This window comes from Bufo gargarizans, chromosome 1, assembly GCF_014858855.1.
Source record: "Bufo gargarizans isolate SCDJY-AF-19 chromosome 1, ASM1485885v1, whole genome shotgun sequence".
Lineage (NCBI taxonomy): Eukaryota > Metazoa > Chordata > Amphibia > Anura > Bufonidae > Bufo > Bufo gargarizans.
Window position 1 is genome coordinate 653,771,770 of NC_058080.1, and position 21,769 is coordinate 653,793,538.

At 40.8% G+C, this 21,769-nt stretch overlaps 1 protein-coding gene across 1 annotated transcript in view; it reads right to left on the reverse strand.

Annotated features, from left to right (window-relative positions):
• LOC122935705 (V-type proton ATPase subunit S1-like protein) overlaps positions 1–21,142 on the reverse strand; it is a 93,991-nt gene extending 72,849 nt beyond the window's left edge. The window contains exon 1 of the mRNA XM_044291555.1: positions 21,036–21,142. Within this exon, the coding sequence (XP_044147490.1) occupies positions 21,036–21,127 (92 nt within the window). The 5' untranslated portion in view covers positions 21,128–21,142. The remainder of the gene's footprint in view (positions 1–21,035) is intronic.
• Between the last annotated feature and the right edge of the window lie 627 nt (positions 21,143–21,769).

Below are 21,769 nucleotides of genomic sequence, written 5' to 3' on the forward strand. Positions count from 1 at the left end.
GAGATATCCTGGGTTAGAGCTGCTATGAAGATTTTTGCTGGCAGGATGGATACAGGTGGTACCTCAGTAGGTTCAAAAGCATGGAAGCTCTGAGATAATGCGTCCGCCTTAACATTTTTACTTCCCGGCCTGAACGTAATGGAAAACTCAAAACGAGTAAAAAACAGAGGTCATCTGGCTTGACGGGGATCCAACCTCTTAGCAGACTCGAGAAGCATAAGGTTTTTATGGTCAGTGACAACAGTTACACAATGCCTTGCCCCCTCCAGAAAATGCCTCCACTCCTCAAATGCCCATTTAATGGCCAGCAGCTCCCTATTCCCTATGTCATAGTTTCTCTCAGTGGGAGAGAATTTCCTGGAGAAGAAGGCACATGGTCTCAGGTTAGTGAGGCTAGCAGGACCTTGTGAAAGGACTGCTCCTGTGCCGTCCTCGGACCCATCCACCTTCACAATAAAAGGTCTCTCCTGATCAGGCTGGATCAGAATGGGAGCGCTACTGAATGCCTTTTTTAATTTTTAAAATGAAGAAATGGCCTCAGTAGACCAATTCTCCAAATCAGCCCCTTTCTTAGTAAGGTCGGTCAACGGTTTAGCAATTACGGAAAAATTCATAATAAATTTACGATAGTAATTGGCGAAACCTAAGAACCGTTGTAAGGCCTTTAAGGATGAAGGTCTTACCCATTTCTTAATTGCTAGTACCTTACCAGGATCCGTCTTGAAGGCGTGAGGAGTCAGAACATGCCCTAGAAACAAAATCTCCTGTACACCAAAGACACATTTCTCTTGCTTAGCGGATAGCTGATTCTCCCTCAACACCTCTAATACTTGTTTAACATGAGACACATGGAATTCGAAGTCAGGAGAGAATATCAAAATGTCGTCAAGATAGACAATAACAAATTTGCCTAAGAACTCCCTAAGAATGTCATTCATGAAGTTTTGGAACACAGCTGGGGCATTGCTGAGTCCAAAAGGCATCACCTGATATTCAAAGTGTCCTACCGGAGTATTGAACGCCGTCTTCCATTCGTCTCCCTCCTTGATTCGGATTAGATTGTATGCCCCTTTCAGGTCAATCTTGGAAAACCAGGTTGCCCCCAGAACCTGGTTAAATAAATCCGGAATCAATGGGAGGGAGTATCTATTCTGGACAGTGATTTTATTTAATCTCCGGTAATCGATACATGGCCTAAAACCACCATCTTTTTTCTAAAAAAAAAAACGCCCCCATAGGAGAGACAGAAGGTCTAATATGCCCTTTACCAAGGCATTCCTTAATATAATGTTCCATGGCCTTGCGTTCGGGCTTAGAAAGATTTATAAATTCGCCCCTTAGGAAACTTGGCCCCCTCTACTAGCTCTATAGTAGAATCATAAGGTCTATGGGGGGGTAGAACCTCCTGGGTTTTATCACATTTTCTTCTATGTTTATATTGGAGAGAGTTCAGAGAAGAGCTACTAAACTGGTACATGGATTGCAGGATAAAACTTACCAGGAAAGATTAAAGGACCTTAACATGTATAGCTTGGAAGAAAGACGAGACAGAGGGGATATGATTGAAACTTTTAAATACATAAAGGGAATCAACAAGGTAAAAGAGGAGAGAATATTTAAAAGAAGAAAAACTGCTACAAGAGGACATAGTTTTAAATTAGAGGGGCAAATGTTTAAAAGTAATATCAGGAAATATTACTTTACTGAGAGAGTAGTGGATGCATGGAATAGCCTTCCTGCAGAAGTGGTAGCTGCAAATACAGTGGAGGAGTTTAAGCACGCATGGGATAGGCATAAGGCCATCCTTCATATAAGATAGGGCCAGGGGCTATCCATAGTATTTAGTATATTGGGCAGACTAGATGGGCCAAATGGTTCTTATCTGCCGACACATTCTATGGAAGCCGAGGTCAATATACCAGGAAGGATGCGCAGTACAGGAGGAGCAGGCAAAGGATCGTCAGGGAACAGGATCAGGTAAGTACACAGGTATTCAACAACTGCCAGGAACCTAAATAAACAGGCAACCTGTGGCCAGCAGGCTGCCTGTATTTATAGTGGGGAGTGAGGATCATGTGACATGGCCAGCGTCACATGACCGTCAGACCGACCAGTCGAGCACTGAGAGATCAGCTCGGCGCTCAAGGCAGACCTAGGAGCAGGGAGCCTCCCAGCTAGCAAAGCTTCCCTGGGAACAAGGTCAAACACAGATCCTCGCTCCCAAAGCTAAGCAGCAGGTCTGCGGCTGATGGGAGACCGAGTGCACCTTCGGCACCCCGTTACAATTTCTAGCTAGACTGGAACCTTGTAGTGTGGTGACTGAAGTGGAGAAGCTCAGCACAAACAGTTATAAGGTTACCACTCCCGTCTGTCATAGACCTAGAGCTTTAATGGTACTCAATGGCAATGACACAACAGTTTTTCCAGACAAAAATGCGTTTCCAGACATAACAACAGAGCTAAACCAGACATTCAAATTGTCAGGCTGTCTGGTTTTGGCGGTAAACAAGTCTGGCTTTTCCCCTCCAAAATATGCTCTTCTTTTAACTCTATGGCAGCTTTGAAAAATTGCCAGCTTCTAACTCAAAGTCCCAAAAGTCTCTCAGTATTCATTAACCCTTTCTACAGAGCCTCGCAAATACAGTGCAAATGAACAGAATATATATCACAACAAACATATTAAATGCAGTTAAACAATATTAAACAGTGCAATTTAACCATTTCAAGTCAAATAATGTAAGAAGGTTATAATTTAGCATAGGGTAAACAGGGGCAAATGTCCACAAATGTCCAAACATCAAAGTAATCCTGCTTCAGGGTGCTACGTTTACCCATGAATCATTGCCTGTAAGGATAGTTTTACACTAGCGCTATGTATCTGGAAGACTGTTCTGGAGAGAACAGCATGCTGGATCTCTCTGAATTCAGGCATTGCCAGAAGCTTGAACTTCACCGTCCGGCCCCATTAACTATAATGGGGACCCATTGAAATCCAACCACAACCTGGAAGATATGCTGTAATCAAACGGAAGAAAACTGCTGTGTACAAGGAAAATCAGTACCTTCCAAGAACATTTGTATATAAATAAAGCTTAATAATTGGTTAAAAAGGTGTTATACAACTTTCTATCAAACTTCAATCCTTTAATTCTCGTTTTTAAGATCTATGTTGCTGACAGTAAATAAGACAAATATTCACATCTTAAAACCTCCACCAACAAAACCCATTGCAACAACCTTCCCCCACCACCCACTTTCACCATTGCAATGTTGCTTCACTACTCTTCACCTCCTGATCCTAACTCAACACAATGGAAGTGTTGGGAAGGAACTGCTCAGCCAATTACTGGTCCCTTCACTTATAGCATATCTTAGATGGTTTACTTTAGAACATTCATCTACACCAATAATAAATTATATAAACCTGTTGAGTCTGGTGCACACAAATTTTATGTTTATTGCAAAATCTTTAAAAAAAAATTGGAACTGAATTTTGAGGGAAGTGCGCACAACAACCTTAGTAAATGTTCCTCAATGTTCTCTTACTGTATATCATACAACCAGCATTTTGCTGTAAAAGTGACCAAAGAAGAGATGTTGGGGTGGTTAGGTTATATGTAAGGATGATCGAACCAGATCAAACTTTGCGGCATGTAGGGCCATTTAAGTGCACATGTCGTGGGAAAAAAAGCACTAGGGAAGGGCTCTCACATGACCCCGAGAGGAACTGGGGGGAGGCCTTGCCCTGACTGGCTCCCAGGCTGACAGCCTAGATGAGCCAATCAGTGCTGCAATAGGCAGGGAGGTGCCCTAGCAGAACGTCATTCTGTGCTGGGCTATGAATGAGCGTGGTTGGGTGTAGCAGGTTCTGCCAGGAAAACGATCTTAGGGAGTCAGGAAGAGTGCAAAAATCAATCAGGGACAGTCAGAAATAAATCGAGCTTGTATTCTACTGCCAGGGAGAGTGTAGGGGGAGGCTAGAGTTCCAAAGAAGAAGCAGAAGAATTGTGTGTGTAGAATAGGGACAAGCAGGGCAGCTGTCAGCCAGTTAGTAAGGAGTGAGGAGCTGAGGCTGGCTGTGCCTCCTAGCAGAACTGCAGCTGCTGCAAAACTTCAAAAGCAGCTACCTCCAAGAAAATGCTTTAATCCCTCTTTCACATAAATCCTTTTTTTTTGAGGGGGTAGGGGGTGGAATAAGCAAAAACTGTACAACATGTGTTTTACCATCAATCTAGCATAGCATATAGAATACTAGTGAGAACTCTGTGTCAGAGGCCAGCTTGTTTTAGTATAAATAACCTTATACATCAGTGATTGAGAATAAAATATTAGGGCTAAATCTGTTTATTATCTACACACACAAACACAGTTCAGTACCAATTTTCTTTTTTTTGGAGGGGTTATTAAATTTAATTAAACTAGCATATAGGTGATCAGTACACCAATACACGGACTAGGTTAACAATTTACCTGTGAGTGTTAACATTAAATTGAGCATCAGGCCTGGCCCTCAATCATCCATTTTCATTTATTTTATATCTACAAGGTTGGAATTACATTTTTTGGGGATTGTACAATTTAATGAAAATAGCATATACAGTGCATTGCAAAAGTATTTACCCCTTGACTTTTGTTTGTGTGTTTTGTTACATTACAGCCTTAAGTTCAATGTTTTGTTAATCTGAATTATATGTCATGGATCAGAACACAATCGTCTAAGTTGGTGAAGTGAAATGAGAAAAATCTATAAATAAAACTTGTTTAGAAATAGTTTTTTTTAGTTTTTTTTGAGAACTGTATATTTTTTTTTAGATTGTTCAATTTCATGAAACCTGCATATAAGTGATCAGTAACCTGGGGTAAATAATACATGCACCCTGAATGGCTTGTACAAGGTGCTGGTGAGGAATGCTCTCCTGGACCTGCAGCATCTGCAGTACAATGCTTAAAGGGGTTGTCCGGGTTCAGAGCTGAACCCGGACATACCCTTATTTTCACCCCGGCAGCCCTCCTGAGCCTGGCATCGGAGCATCTCATGCTCCGATGCGCTCCAGTGCCCTGCGCTAGATCGCGCAGGGCACAGGCTCTTGTGTTTTCAATAACACACTGCCGGGCGGTAACTTCCGCCCAGCAGTGTGTTCGGTGACGTCACCGGCTCTGAGGGGCGGGCTTTAGCTCTGCCCTAGCCGTTTTACTGGCTAGGGCAGAGCCAAATCCCGCCCATCAGTGCCGGTGACGTCACCGGGCTGCCTGTCAGCCCCATAGAGAGCCCGGTATGTCACCGGAACTCAGAAAAATGCCTTTGCCCTGCGCGATTTAGCGCAGGGCAAAGGAGAGCATCGGAGCATGAACTGCTCCGATGCTCATGTCAGGGGGGCTGCCGGGGTGAAAATGGAGGGATGTCCAGGTTCAGCTCTGAACCTGGACAACCCCTTTAAAGGGAACCTGTCACCAGTTTTATGCGGCATCTTTGTGTGTATATTATGAGGTAACCATCTGTCACACCAGTAAGTGAATACATCTAAGGTACTTTTCAGTAGTTAATGATTGTATATAATTAGTTAGATTATAATCAAATATCCACATGACAGGTTCCCTTTAAGCTGCGACGTTCCAATGTGCTGGAATTCAACTTTGTACATGTTCAAGCATTTGTATGAGCAGTGGAAAGTCGTGATTTTTTTTGTCATACACCAGATTGCCCTAGCAGGGAGCATGTGTTGTTTCCAGGTCAGGCAGTGACAGTTCATGCCGTTCATGCTGCAGTTGTTCCTCATCCGCCTCATATATATTTTTGAAGAGATGCTGACGCTCATGAAGCAGGTGGCGACAAAAGAGAAGGAAGAAGAATAGCTAACACATCTTGCTGTCCGCCCTGTAGCTGTTGGGGACGCACAATGTGAAACTCCCATGGGGAGAAAGAAGAGAAAGAAGGGGTGCTGCCACTTGAGGACGAGGAAGAGAATTCAGAGGAGAAAAAAAGATGACGATGATGACCATGACTCCGGCCACAACACCCAATTGTCTCAATGGGGGGCCGGAGGTGGAAAGAATTAGCTCCTCGAGCATGGTGGCCAGAATGGCGACCTGTAGGCTCACTTACTTACGCAGTGACAAGTGGTTCAGTGACATCAAGCAGTCTGATGATTACTGGATAGCCATGCTTTGAATTAGAGATTCAAAGCTAAACCTGTGTATGTATATGTATATAGTTTTAGAAACTTACTATCTGTAATTCTAGAATTCTCTTAGGTCTCATACACAGTAGGGCAGCCATAGCTGTGCACAAGGCCTCCTCTGTACCTCCTTATACCTCTGATTACATAAGGAGGCTTTCTTTGCAGAATTTCATACTAATACAATAATAAAAAAGCATTGTTTCTATGACATACCTCAGTGCACTGCTGTGCAGGCTCCATACTATGCATAATGGTAAGGAAATGTATTTATCTTGCTTTAAGTGCTATAGTCCTTCACTCTAGTTGTAAAATGTGAACTTATAAGCACATAATACCAGTTCATTTTATAAATCATGAGCCTCACAGCAGAAGGTGCAAGTACAATTTGCATTAGCTGGAAAAGAGTGTGCTTTATCCAAATCATCCTAATCACTAAGCGGAATCTCTTTAGGAAGGAGTATTAGTGCCTCTAAGTACTGCGTCCAGCTCATTAGGCCGTGTTATCCAATAAGCAGGTTACCCCTTACATAAGATGTCATTTTCATTGATATTATAGACTGTAATAAACAATCATATTTTTCTCTGAGACCTCTACATAATACAATGTCATTTTTAAGGCACTCTCAGCATATATACTGCATACACTTGTGTTCCGTTTACCAAAAGGATGTTGTAGTGAATGCAAATAAGAGGAAGGCGTATAAGAAGAGTGGAGAGAGCACATAAGGTGAGGCAGGTTTGTTGTGCCTTTTCATACGTATACAATATTATCTAATGACATTATGGTCAAGATGTATGCTCATCTCATTGCCTTTAAGAATAAAATCAGCCTGAACCAAAGTTCTATTATGTGGCTGAGGAAGCCAAGATGAGTTCATGGCAAGTTCAATTTATAAAAAAATAATTGTGAACATAAACGGTCATTGTGTTTAAAAGTTATTGCTAAAGATATGGTACCATCTGTAAGGAGTAAGTCAACTCCCTAAAACATATATGTCTGGGAGGAACAAGGTCACTTGATAAGGTTTCATGTCCTTGAGGCACACCTGCTATATGAAGTTCAATTTATATATTCATAATTATATTATATATATATATATCTGCATGGTATATTTAGTTTACAACATATGTTAATCAATAATTCATATAATGTATTATCTATGTATAACAATGTATCGATTTATATATATATATATATATATATATATATAAATATATATATATATATATATATATATGTTATACCATGTATTTATCATTTAGAAGGTATTGTAGAAGGTATAGAAACAAGTACGTTTATGTTAATTGGATTTTCTGAGAAGAGAAAATGTTATTTCAAAACAATAGTTATTCAAGGATGTAGATAAGCGAAATGTACAAGTTCCGATGCCAAGCATCAAAGCCGCTATATTAAATTTTCATCAAGTCAAACTATATTTCAAAAAGATAGGAGAAGACAGTCAACTCCAACAAGTCCAGGATATAGGTAATTAAAAGTGTCAGGGAAAGACTTCCTCAATGATTTATATAGAAAGGTCAACAAGGTCCTGAAAACATATTATTAGATATTTAATTTTAAATGCTTAACGTTGTGATGTTCATTTACAATACCGCAGTGCCATCTGGAGGCAGATGGACAATATTATATTATTTCATTATTTGTTCTTGACCATATTAGGCGTTGATATGACATCATGGTGTTATTAGCATGCAAGTACACCCACCTTACCTGATTGGGAATCCCTAATCTAAAGGGGATGATTCTTAGATAAGGGGGGGAATAATTACTCGTGTGCGGGGTAGCAAAGGAGAACTAGAGAGAGAGGGAAAAAAGATCCATATATCCATTGATCCATTCATTCAAAAAGAAAAACTTTATCAGAAGAAACTTGGATTATTCTTTTTGGATTACTAGGAAAGTTCTTCAGAACTGGTCCCATCTGAACTCTGTCTACCTTTGACCCGGTAACGTATATTTTGTTTACTACTCATGATATTAATAAAGATATTTCTCTCGGTAAATAGCCAAGAGTTCCCATACTGTGGGAATATATAGTCTTAGGTGCCTCCATAATGCTGATTATTCTATTAGCAAAGATGCATATTGTTAATGGAAGATCTGAAATTTTTTGAAAAGAGGACTAAACCCTCGGAAAGTTATTTTCCTTAGTCTGATTGCCAAGCTGAATATTTTATCATATTAATATCATATATTTTTGATTGGTCATAGGAAAACAGAGTCAAGGGATAACAGTTATTTTCCTGTAAATCCGTGTTTTATTGTTATAGCCTGTTTAATAACAGAAGATCCTAAGTTTCTCTTGGTATATGAGTCCGTTTGTTAAAAGTATGACACTGGTTGTCATAAATCACCAAGTTATACTGTGCTGATCAGATTGGGGTGTGTCAACACCACCGTGTGCTACATTTTGGGTGTTACTTTGTAACTTCATCATTTATATTGCAGTTGTATTGTTTTTATATTCTTGGTTTTTATAATAAACGATTATATATTTTTGCACATACAATTGTCCCTTTGTTTCACTGCTTGCACAAATCAAATTAAGATACTTGATAAAAAGAACTTAGAGGCGTTTTTATGTCCGCCTGAAGGATAATATAATTTTTTATTTATTTTTTATCCTCTCTTTTATATGAAGATTCTTTCATATAGAAGATATATGACAGGTTACCAACCCTCCTACCGGAAGGGACCCTGCTTGTAAATCTACCCTCTTCAACCCTTTATCTTATTTAAATAATCCAATTAACAAAATAAAATCTTTGTAATCCGAATACAGCATGACACAGCCAATGATTTGGACGTTTCCACAGACCACTGTTCTGCTAATCACTGCACCTCTGCTAACTTGTTGGTGGATAAATCATCAGTTTCTTCAGTAAGGCATGCTTCTTCACTACCTTATACCTTCTGGCGGTTTAATCGGTGCACCCTCAGCACCACAGCCGTTAGTGATATACTCCTCAACATGGCTTTTTTCAGCTATGACTGGAGGAGAAACGATCTACAGTGTAATCTAATAAATATAACATACAGACTCCAGCCAACAGAAAGACTATACACAGTCTCTCATCTTGACCCACTACAGTAGTTACTGGCCTAAAAGGTCAGTAGCATGTATTTGGGGACCCTTGCTGGGCTGACAGTTTTTCAATGCCACCCCTGATGTCAGGGCAAAGCATACAATGGAGCTGGATAAGTTTCTCCACATAGCCCTAAGTTATCTGCATTGTTGGCTTTAATTGCATGGTGCCAGTCTGGCTGTTCTGAGCAGACTGCCATGTTATGGAGTCACACATTACAGACAGAATCTTTTGGGCTCTAATTGGTATGTAGGATGGTGGAAGGGGTCTTTTGAACACTGTTGCAACTTAAACGAGGCAAACTTTACTTGACACACCTGGCGCAATAAATAGTTTTTTGGACAGACAACAGGCGTTACAGTCTCTCAAGGAGGGCAGAGGCTAAGTTACAGGCAACAGATTAATTAGGTACACTGTATCATTAAGTGGCAACAGACAAATATAGCACTGTGCCTTTAGGAGGCAAGAACTCACTCTCAGTCTGGCTTGTGATGCACCCAACACCCTGGGCATCAATATGCTGGCTTTGGTCTCCAGAGTAGCATAAAATAAGATGGTCAGCACGGTGGCTCAGTGGTTAGCACTGGTGCCTTGCAGCGTTGGGGTCCTAGGTTTGAATCCAACCAAGGACAACATCTGCATGGAGTTTGTATGTTCTCCTCGTGTTTGTGTGGGTTTCCTCCAGGTACTCCAGTTTCCTCCCACACTCCAAAGCATACTGATAGGGACCTTAGATTGTGAGCCCCATTGGGGACAGTTGGATGCTAATGTCTGTAAAGCTCTGTGGAATATATTAGCTTTAAATAAGTGCAATAAATAAATATGCAGTTATTATCACGACTATCACTCTGTTTGGCGTAAGACTGCACAATATGCACTGTTATTTAAGGAATTTCTTTCTCACAGCACACAGTCTTTCATACAGTTTGTTTACATGTGGCAGGCTGGTTAGTCTTGGTTGGTCTCTTATATAGGTCTTCGCTGCTTGCAGGATGTACAAGATATATAGTTTATTTTCTGGCCTTAACTTCTCTGCTGTTCTGTGGCCTTACCTATGCCATAAGTTGCTGTACTCTTATGACCTATACCAATTACCTCCACTGCTACCTAACGGCATCCAGAACTATTGCTGGCTTTGTGTCCAGCAACAGCTTCCCAGTTAAGTCTCAATGACTTCTCCTTCTGAACGCGTGGCTTGGCTGCTCTTCAATTTATGTTCTACAATCATGTAATTTCTACAGCTGAAGGACCTAAATAAGATTCAGTTAAACGTTCCCCAAAAGGTCCTTTTGTAAGTAGATGTCAGCATAAGCTTACTTTTGCTTACAACACACATATTTACAGTGGATGCATTTATGTCATACAGCACAATATACAGTGCCTTGAAAAAGTATTCATACCTGTTGAACTTTTCCACATTTTTTCAAATACACAAACGTAAATGTATTTTATTGGGATTTTATGTAATAGGCCAACATAAACTAGCAAGTATGTGTTAAGTGAAAAGAAAAAGATACATGGTTTTAATTTTTTTTTATAAAAATCCGAAAAGTGTGGCGTGCATTTGTATTCATCCCCCCTGAGGAAATACTTTGTATAACCACCTTTCACTGCAATTACAGTTGCAAGTCTTTTGGGGTATGTCTCTACAAGCTTTGCACATCTAGAACCTGAAATGTTTGCCCAATCTTCTTTGCAAAATAGCTGAATCTCAGTCAGATTTAATGGAGAGTGTCTGTGAACAGTAATTCTTGCCACAGATTTTCAATGGGATTTAGGTCTGGACTTTGACTGAAACATTCTAACACATGAATATGCTTTGATAAACCATTCAATTGTAGCTCTGGCTGCATGTTTAGGGTCGTTGTCCTGCTGAAAGGTGAACCTCCGCCCAAGTCTCAAGTCTTTTGCAACCTCTACCAGGTTTTCCTCCAGGGTTGCCCTGTATTTAGCTCCATCCATCTTCCCATCAACTCTGACCAGCTTCCCTGTCCCTGCTGAAGAAAAGCGTCCCCACAGCATAATACTGCCACCACCAGGGTGGGGATGGTGTGTTCAGGGTGATGTGCAGTGTTAGTTTTCCTCCACACATAGCGTTCTGCATTTACACCAAAAGTTCACCTTTGGTCTCATCTGGCTACGTGGCTTGTGGAAAACTGAAAACGGGACTTCCTTTGGCTTGCTTTCAAGTATGGCTTTCTTCTTGCCCCTTTTCCATAAAGGCCAGATTTGTGGAGTATATGACTAAAAGTTGTCCTGTGGACAGATTCTCCCACCTGACCTGTGGAACTAAGCAGCTTCTCCAAAGTGACTATGGGCCTCTAGGCTGCTTCTGTGATTAGTGCTCTCTTTGTCTGGGCTGTCAGTTTAGGTGGACGGCCATGTCTAGGTACTGTAGGTTTCTAGTTGGGCTATACTGCTTCCATTTTCAGAGGATGCATTAAACAGTGGTCCGTAAGATGTTTAGAGCTTGGGATATTTTTTTTATAACCTAACGCTGCTTTACACTTCTCCACAACTTTATCCCTGACATGTCTGGTGTATTTCTTGGTTTTCCTGATGCTGTTTGATCACTAATGTTCACTAACAAACCTCTGAGGCCTTCATAAAACAGCTGTAATACTGAGAATAAGTTAAATACAGGTGGACTCTTTTTATGAATTAGGTGACTTCTGAAGGCATTTGGTCTTACTGGATTTTATTTAGGGGTATCAGAGTACAGGGGGATGAATACAAATGCAGGCCACACTTCTTCAGATTTTTATTTATTAAAAATTTGGAAAACCATGTATTATTTTCTTTTCACTTTACACATACTTGCTACTTTGTCTTGGTTTATCACTTTAAATCCTGATAAAATATGTTTAAGTTTGTGGGGCTAACGTGAAAAAATGTGGAGAAGTTCAAGGAGCATAAATACTTTTTTAACACACTGTACATTAAACCACATTGCTGTAGTATCTTCACATTTACAGTGCATCATATCAATGCAGCTCATCTGCAACGTCCATTGCATTCTGCCCAACGTATATGACTCCCTCAGAGTGGTGGCATGCCATTTAATAGCTATGTCCAGGACATAGCGCAGTGTCTTCCCTTGTGCTACCCTAGCAGGCGTTTCCCAGCAGTAAAAGACCCACATAGCACATACAGTATGTAACATATCAAATAACATATAGAGCCAAACCTGGCAAATGAGCATCCAGTTGCAAGTTCATGATAAAGGGGCCCCCCAGAGCCGTTAGCTTGGGGAAAACATGGCGACACACTCTCCCTTTTCAGTTATAGTGAGAAATGTTAGCAAAAGCTCCTTCAGTGGGCAATTCAGATTTTTAAGCATGCTTAAAAAATCAGCATTTGCCGGTAGCCATTGCGATGTCTAATAGCGATCTTCTGCCGTTAAACCACTAGACAGTATGGGGATGAGTGATGGCATAGCGATCGCTCCTCCCCATGCTGTGTAGGAGATCGCTGCATGTAATAGCAGTTGTCTCCTCATCTGATGCATCGGCCATTCTAATACAGGCTTTACTTGTGGGAAATCTGCGCGCCGGTATGAACTGGTTCTGGAATCTGCTTGCCCGATGCTGAGAAAAGTCAGTGATGTTTCTGGATTGATTTCCAGAGGCAGCAGCAGGAAGAATTCTGCATTGTTATTGGTGTGAGGGGTCAATGATGGGTATAAACCCCTTTAGATATGTCCACGTACGTAAGCAGTCTTGGTCAGTCTGTAAAAGAGCGATCAAGACTGAAGCCCCGCCCAACACTCCCCGTTTTTAGTCCTGATGTTTATTTGTTGGGGTGCAGTCGCCCAGCGTGGGCTGGTTGGATTTGGTCCTTGAGTTTTACACAAACTGTTGTTTTGTTTATGAATTTTTATACATTTATTGGAATAGATTAATGAATTAAATTATGGTTACCCTAAATAAATATTGCAACCATTTTTATCCAAAATCTGGTGTCTGGTCTATTTAGTTAATTTTATTGAATTTAATTATGGTTGAGGTTAAAAGTGGGACCTGTGTCATCAGGACATGCTTAAAGGGAACCTGTCATGTGGAGATTATAATCTAACTAATTATATACAATCATTAACTACTAAAGTGCCTTAGATGTATTCACTTACTGGTGTGACAGATGGTTACCTCATAATATACACACAAAGATGCGCATGCCGCATGCTAATGAGCTGATTGGAGTCCGGCGTGATGTCATTGAGTCCGGCGTATATTTAATTCAGAGCTATAGCCACTCCCCTGCCCACCTGCTGCTGATTCTAATGGAAAATAATTGTCATTCAGCAGCAGGTGGGCGGGGAGAGTCAGGAGCTCATGAATATTCAGGACTCATCATTATGAGCTGGAGCTTTTCAATACAAGATGTTGGCAGATTGACTGGGTCAATTAAAGAAAGTGACCCAGCATTTTGCTAAGCGAATCAGTCACTTATTTATGTTGCCCTTAGTTAGGACACCATAAAACTGGTGACAGGTTCCCTTTAAGTGCAGAGCTCTCCACTTTCAGAGCTCTACTTTTGTAGCCCTGTGTCTATCCTGCTGGCATGTTGTTATGTGTGTATGGCAGGTTAGTAGCATAGTTGCAGTAAGGTGCTGACTCCAATTAAGTGCCTGAACTTTACTGAACACGGACACGGCCATGTAAGGGGACATCAACAGGGTAAAATTTCTATACTTCTCAATTACAGGTTCTTTCAGCAGTGTCTCTGTAAAACCTGCATATAAGTCTCTTCAGAGGTAGGCTTCTCTCCGCTTCAGTAGAACCAATAACTTTAACCACTTCAACCCCCCTAGCTGAAACACCCTTAAGGCCAGGCCACTTTTTACACTTCTGCACTACACTACTTTCACCGTTTATTGCTCGGTCATGCAACTTACCACCCAAATGAATTTTACCTCCTTTTCTTCTCACTAATAGAGCTTTCATTTGGTGGTATTTAATTGCTGCTGACATTTTTACTTTTTTTGTTATTAATCGAAATTTAACGATTTTTTTGCAAAAAAATGACATTTTTCACTTTCAGTTGTAAAATTTTGCAAAAAAAAACAACAACATCCATATATAAACTTTTCGCTAAATTTATTGTTCTACATGTCTTTGATAAAAAAAAATGTTTGGGTAAAAAAAAATGGTTTGGGTAGAAGTTATAGCGTTTACAAACTATGGTACAAAAATGTGAATTTCTGCTTTTTGAAGCAGCTCTGACTTTCTGAGCACCTGTCATGTTTCCTGAGGTTCTACAATGCCCAGACAGTACAAACACCCCACAAATGACCCCATTTCGGAAAGTAGACACCCTAAGGTATTCACTGATGGGCATAGTGAGATCATAGAACTTTTTATTTTTTGTCACAAGTTAGCGGAAAATGATGATTTTTTTTTTTCCTTACAAAGTCTCATATTCCACTAACTTGTGACAAAAAATAAAAACTTCCATGAACTCACTATGCCCATCACGAAATACCTTGGGGTGTCTTCTTTCCAAAATGGGGTCACTTGTGGGGTAGGTATACTGCTCTGGCAATTTAGGGGCCCATATGCGTGAGAAGTAGTTTGAAATCAAAATCTGTAAAAAATGGCCGGTGAAATCCGAAAGGTGCTCTTTGGAATGTGTGCCCCTTTGCCCACCTAGGCTGCAAAAAAGTGTCACACATCTGATATCATCGTACTCAGGAGAAGTTGGGGAATGTGTTTTGGGGTGTCATTTTCCATATACTTATGCTGGGTGAGAGAAATATCTTGGCAAAAGACAACTTTTCCCATTTTTTTATACAAAGTTGGCATTTGACCAAGATATTTATCTCAACCAGCATGGGTATATGTAAAATTACACCCCAAAACACATTGCCCAACTTTTCCTGAGTACGGCGATACCACATGTGTGACACTTTTTTGCAGCCTAGATGCGCAAAGCGGCCCAAATTCCTTTTAGGAGGGCATTTTTAGACATTTGGATCCCAGACTTCTTCTCACTCTCGGGCCCCTAAAATGCCAGGGCAGTATAAATACCCCACATGTGACCCCATTTTGGAAAGAAGACACCCCAAGGTATTCAATGAGGTGAGTTCATAGAATAATTTTTTTTTTTTTGGCACAAGTTAGCGGAAATTGATTTTTTTTTTGTTTTTTCTCACAAAGTCTCCCTTTCCGCTAACTTGGGCCAAAAATGTAAATCTTTCATGGACTCAATATGCCCCTCACGGAATACCTTGGGGTGTCTTCTTTCAGAAATGGGGTCACATGTGGGGTATTTATACTGCCCTGGCATTTTAGGGGCCCTAAAGCGTGAGAAGAAGTCTGGAATATAAATGTCTAAAAAATTTTACGCATTTGGATTCCGTGAGGGGTATGGTGAGTTCATGTGAGATTTTATTTTTTGACACAAGTTAGTGGAATATGAGACTTTGTAAGAAAAAAAATAATAATAATAATTTCCGCTGACTTGGGCCAAAAAAATTTCTGAATGGAGCCTTACAGGGGGGTGATCAATGACAGGGGGGTGATCAGGGAGTCTATATGGGGTGATCACCCCCCTGTCATTGATCACCCCCCTGTAAGGCTCCATTCAGACGTCCGTATGTGTTTTGCGGATCAGATCCATGTATCCGTGGATCCGTAAAAATCATACGGACGTCTGAATGGAGCCTTACAGGGAGGTGATCAATGACAGGGGGGTGATCAGGGAGTCTATATGGGGTGATCAGGGGTTCATAAGGGGTTAATAAGTGACAGGGTGGGGTGTAGTGTAGTGGTGTTTGGTGCTACTTTACACAGCTACCTGTGTCCTCTGGTGGTCGATCCAAACAAAAGGGACAACCAGAGGACCAGGTAGCAGGTATATTAGACGCTGTTATCAAAACAGCGTCTAATATACCTGTTAAGGGTTAATAAAATCGCATCTCCAGCCTGCCAGCGAACGATCGCCGCTGGCAGGCTGGAGATCCACTCGCTTACCTTCCGATCCTGTGTGCGCACGTTCACAGGAAATCTCGCGTCTCGCGAGATGACGCGTATATGCGTGACTGTGCGCAGCGCTGCCGCCTCCGGAATGCGATCCTGCGTTAGGCGGTCCGGAGGCGGTTAAAGGAAGGCACTCAGAGCACCCCGACAGCCTCGGCTAGACCCTGATAATACCTAGGTTCCACCCAGTTGGGGAATGTGTCTTCCTCACACCTTGTGTGCTCTGACAATGGCATGGCAATAAAGATAATCAAATAGATTTAAATATTCAAGCTGAATTTTTCTAAAAGCTCTGATTCTAATGAACCTGCATTTTGGTTGATTTGATTCAGGAGAAGATAGAGAAACAGAGAGGGAGATAGGGAGAGAGAAAGAGATAGTGAGTGAGACAAAGAGAGAGAGAGAGAGAGATCCCCAAAGCTATATACTTTACCTAGGTATTTTGAAGAATGTCTACCTTTTTTTTTTCTTTTTACAAGGTGTAATATAATAGACAATGGGGGGCACTTTATTAATGTCTTAAAATCCGTGAAAGCCATTGTCATTAAAATAGAATAGACAGCAGAGATGAGAGAATTTTATGAGCAAACTATTTTGAAATCTGAAAGGTAATATTACATGATGTATTTAGATTTATTAGGGTTAGAACAATGTTCGTACAACCTGTGGTCCTTCCAACCTTTCCTAACAGCCTGGAGTATTCAGGGTGTGATGGGAGTGAGTAGAAATTAGGTACTTTGCACCCCGTTCTAGTGACTGATGGAGGTCCAAGTGGCGGGCCCTCTGCTATAAGACATGTATTATCTATGCCGTGCTTAGGTGATAAATGTTGATTATGGGACAACCTGTATGAAAAGATCTTCACAAAGTAAACATAGTATGAATAATGTGAGATTTAACTGCATATGAACTTTGGTAACCAATTTTATATTTCAACAGTGCACCTACATTACATTGACAAGGTCCATTTCAATGGCAGTACCCAGGTGCAAGAGTTCAGCTTGAGACCCCTTACCTCAGTGCTTTGTTGCCAGGGGCACGGAAACACATAGGCTTCGTGCTGCCAGAGGCAAAAATTTAAATGACAACCCCCCATGCCAAATTCTTGAACCTAACCTCTTCCCTCCGGCCAGAGGTGTAACTTGACCTGCATGAACTTTCTATAATGCCGGTGTCTTCCTATGCACCACAAGGGTCTTTGTGCCCCCTCAGGCTCCTGGGCCCTGTGGCGACTGATACCTCTGCAGTCTGCACTCCCTATAGCTACGCCCCTGGTGGCACCATGTTCTACTATATTCCCCTTGCAGCAGACGTGATCACCATGCTAGCTTCAGGTTAAAAATAGCTACAGAACCGAACTACTGTATGTGTTTGCATGGTTACAGTCTGACGAAATGTGTGTTACTCCCTTTTGTCTCCTCTTCTACTGTATGTAGGTAGGTAAGAAAAAAAGGCAGAAAGAGGAGAAGCACAAGACTGCAGGATCAGATCACACACAGGGTTTGTTTTAAATAAGAAAAAAAGGTGAACATTAAAAGTAGGCATGTGACCCTAATCATCCAAATATTCTGCTGGTGCCTCCTTCTGGATGAGCTTTGACTTAGAAAATCCTTGATTGCAGTAGAGAGCATTACAATTACCTCACCTCTCACACAGTACCGAATTGTGAATTACTGTGCTTGACCCATGTCTTGAACATTGTCTAAACAAGTCTGATAGCTAAAGTTTAGCTCCTCATTCTGAATAGTACCTCATTTCTCTGCTAGTCTGGTATTTATTCACGTGGGTCTATGTTTTGACCTCTCAGCACTTCATCACAATGAAAGTGCCACTGAGCTTTCACAAAACTTTTGATATGTCATAGAAATATATCAAAGGTTTTGATTGGTGGAGCGGATAGCACTCTCTCTTCTCGTTGTAGTGCAAAAGGGAAAAGATTGTGGGTGCACTGGTGTGGTGCACCAATTGATACCTTCTGGCGGAAAAACACGACCTCAGTGGATAGATAAAGGGGTATTTTATTGATGATAGACTATCATCAATAAAAGACCCCTTTATCTATCCACTGAGGTCGTGTTTTTGCGCCAGAAGGTATCGATTGGTGCACCACACCAGTGCACCAACAATCTTTTTCCTTTTGCAATACATATCATCCCTCTGGAGCTTTGGCTACTCCACCTACGAGGACTGAGAAGATACCGGCTGCACCGACCCCCTGTCTTCACGAGTGTTGTGCCTACGTATGCACAACACCAGAAGGTGAGCATAACTTTCGATGTCTTGATCACATACATCTATAACTGAACTTATTACCCTATGAGCGCCTCCTATCTTTTTTCGCCACTATCGCTCTTCTCGTTGTAGGAGATGAACTCAGTAGAAAGCCTATGGCCCTGATTTATCATGCTTTTACTCCAGAATTCAAAAAGTCGCAATAGGAGGCTTTTTCGACTTTGTGAGCTTATTTGCACAAGAAATTTAGCAACTTTTTGCATTTTTACATCACTCACTCCATTTTTGAAGTGTGGTTGATAAGGTGGGTGTTTTTAACTATGTGAATGAGTTTCACTCCAGATTTGTCACTGAGACTTTTTTTTTTAAAGTAGCAATATCTCTTCAGTAGGAAGGTGGAGTAGGAAAACTGGAGTAGCTTTCCTAGACAAAAGTTTTAGGTTTAAGGATAAGACAAATTTATCAAACAACATGAGACATCTGATAAATGTGGCATAAAGTACAACGCAGACTCAAGCAAAACTGACTTCAAATATTTCACTTATGATAAATCCCCCCCTATGAGTCTGTCTCAATTCTATCTCCTGCAGTGAGGACAGAGAGTGTGCTTCTCTCTCCTTGTTCTAGTGATCGGTGGGGGTCACAGCACTCGTATCCCCCGATCATATGACTTATCAAAAGTTTTGTGAAAGTTCAGTGACAATTTAAGGCTAAAATCTACAAGTACAAATGCTAAAAAACAATTTTACACAAACCCCAAAATTTGATTTCCTTAGGCCACTTGTACACCGCCTTTTTTTTATTAATATTCTTTAAAATCTTGCCTACTCTTTGGAGAATGTAGAGTTAGACAGACAGTCTGAAGATGCACCAGATTCGTGGCTGATGCTGCATGATAAAATATGCTAAACACTTCTAACGTTACACCATCTGTTGGCTGGCTTACTTTGTAACAAAATTTTGATCGAGATTTTTTCACAAACGTGCATTCAAGCTACACCCTTCCTGTTAACAACACCCGATTCTCTTCTTAGGGTCCATTCACATGTCTGCAAAATGGGTCCGCATCCGTTCCGCAATTTTGCGGAACGGGTTCGGACCCATTCATTTTCAATGTGCTGTACGCATCCGCACTTCCGTTCCACGGCCCCGCAAAAAATAGAACATGTCCTAATCTTGTTTGCAGACACGGACAAGAAAAGGCATTTCTATTATAGACAATGCCGGTGTCCGTGTTTTGCGGATCCGTAATTTTGGGACCGCAAAACAGTTGTGGACGTGTGAATGGACCCTAAGCCACACCCTTTTTCCAGCAAGTTACAAAAAATATTTGAAAGAGAACTATCAAACTAAAGAATTAACTTCAGTGTAAAAGTATACAGCAGTTGTATAAAATATATCCCTTTTGGTCATACACTTTTTAATTTATTGTTTTTTGTAAGTTTTAACATTTCATGGTCTTATGGGAACTTCCATGGCACAAATAGCACAGCATGATGCGCTATTCTTGCCAACACAAAATAAACTTGATTAGGAGCCCTCCTAAACCCCATTCAGTCAGTGGGGCTCACCAGACCTGCACTACTACTATTGGAGTAAATTTACTTCAGATATCTTCTAGAGTAGGTTTGCAAAAAGTTTTCCGTTACTTTAAGCTTTTATAGTATATCTGACCAACATAGAATATAAAATAATTCAAGGGATATACAATATCTGCATTTTTTTTTAAACAAATGTAATAGGTAAAAAGAAATCCAAGAAATGAATCCAGGAATACCAGAATAAAACAGACGTTAATAGACTATCATGAGATGACTGCAGGCCCATCATTCCCAGAGGAGATGGATACACATCTAACACAGGAGCCACCAGTTATTCCCGCCATCACATGTCTATTAAGCAGGTTTAAATGCCCGCTAATTAAAATGTGCAGGATATACAGCGGTAAACATATTGTGGCTTTTATCCGTTATTGACCCAAAGTCATCTTAATACAAGATTAAACAAATCTCCAGTCTGCCCTATATCCAGAGATTTGATTCTCATCTCTGCCGACCTCTAGGATATTTTAACCTGTGCAAACCTGTCTCCGATACAAATACATAAAAAGATAATACAGACTAAAACAAAAATATAACGAATGATGTTAGAAACCTCATAAATTGTGCAGCAATGTATTCATCCTAACACAGCGACCTGATCAGATACAGCATATTTAACCATGAAGATGTAGCAGGGCTAACTTTGTTAGCATAGTGGTTCTGGGTTTGTCACCTGGCACAGCTGATCGGGATATTCTTACCTATACTTGTACAGGTAAACAGACTGCATTGTTCTGAACGCATTATCGCGCTGCTCGGAGGAAAGAGTTAAATTACATATTCTGCACTGCTAATTTTATGTACTACAATGGTAGGTAGGTTTAGTACGGCACTAATATAATGGTAGTTCTATGCTGCATTGCTTCTACATCGATTAATGCTAAAGTAATAAATGGCTTCTGAGTATTAGATATTATCAAGCATTGAAGCTTGGTGCTCACCTGTTCTCCAGCCCTGCAGAGACCCCTTCCTTTGAGCGCACAATTCCCATGCCAATAATAGCTAGAAAGAAGCAGAATCTATTCTTTTCCATTGAGAAAGAGCAGATCTTGTCAGATCATGCACATTTGTTAATCTGGGGTAGCAGACTGAGAGAAATGACCTTCCAATCACATGTGACATGTGACAGCACGTACGCCAATAGGAGGCAATAGAAGGCAGAAGTTCTCATCCTCATTAGTGCTGCCCCCACACTCGCTCACAGCTCGCCTGCATTTATTTAGCACTCTGAAGTCGCACATCTCTAAGCTATTATCTCCATAGAAATTTTTAATTGGTTTCACCAAGTTTTATTGCAAAAGAAGGAACCTATGTATGTGTTCAGAAAGGCAATGAGTGCAGTAATACTGCCGCTGCGGGCAGAGCCGTGCTTGTCATAGATATCCAAGGCGTGATATTATACATGGCAAACTGTAATGTAGCAAAAGAATGCACCAGATATTGTAAATGAATTGCTAGCAAATAGTAAATTCTTCAGTCACAGCAATGGATTGCATTTTTAGAGCTTTATTTTAACACTAAGTCTATGACACCTCATGTGCAACTATTACGTCTTCATATAAAAGCTATATATTGTGGCGGGGTTAACTCTTCTACGGGGGTCATTCACACAAGTATTGTCGCCAGACACCAAGTTTCAGGTCCAAACATGGCTTTATTTAGCACCTCAGCAAAC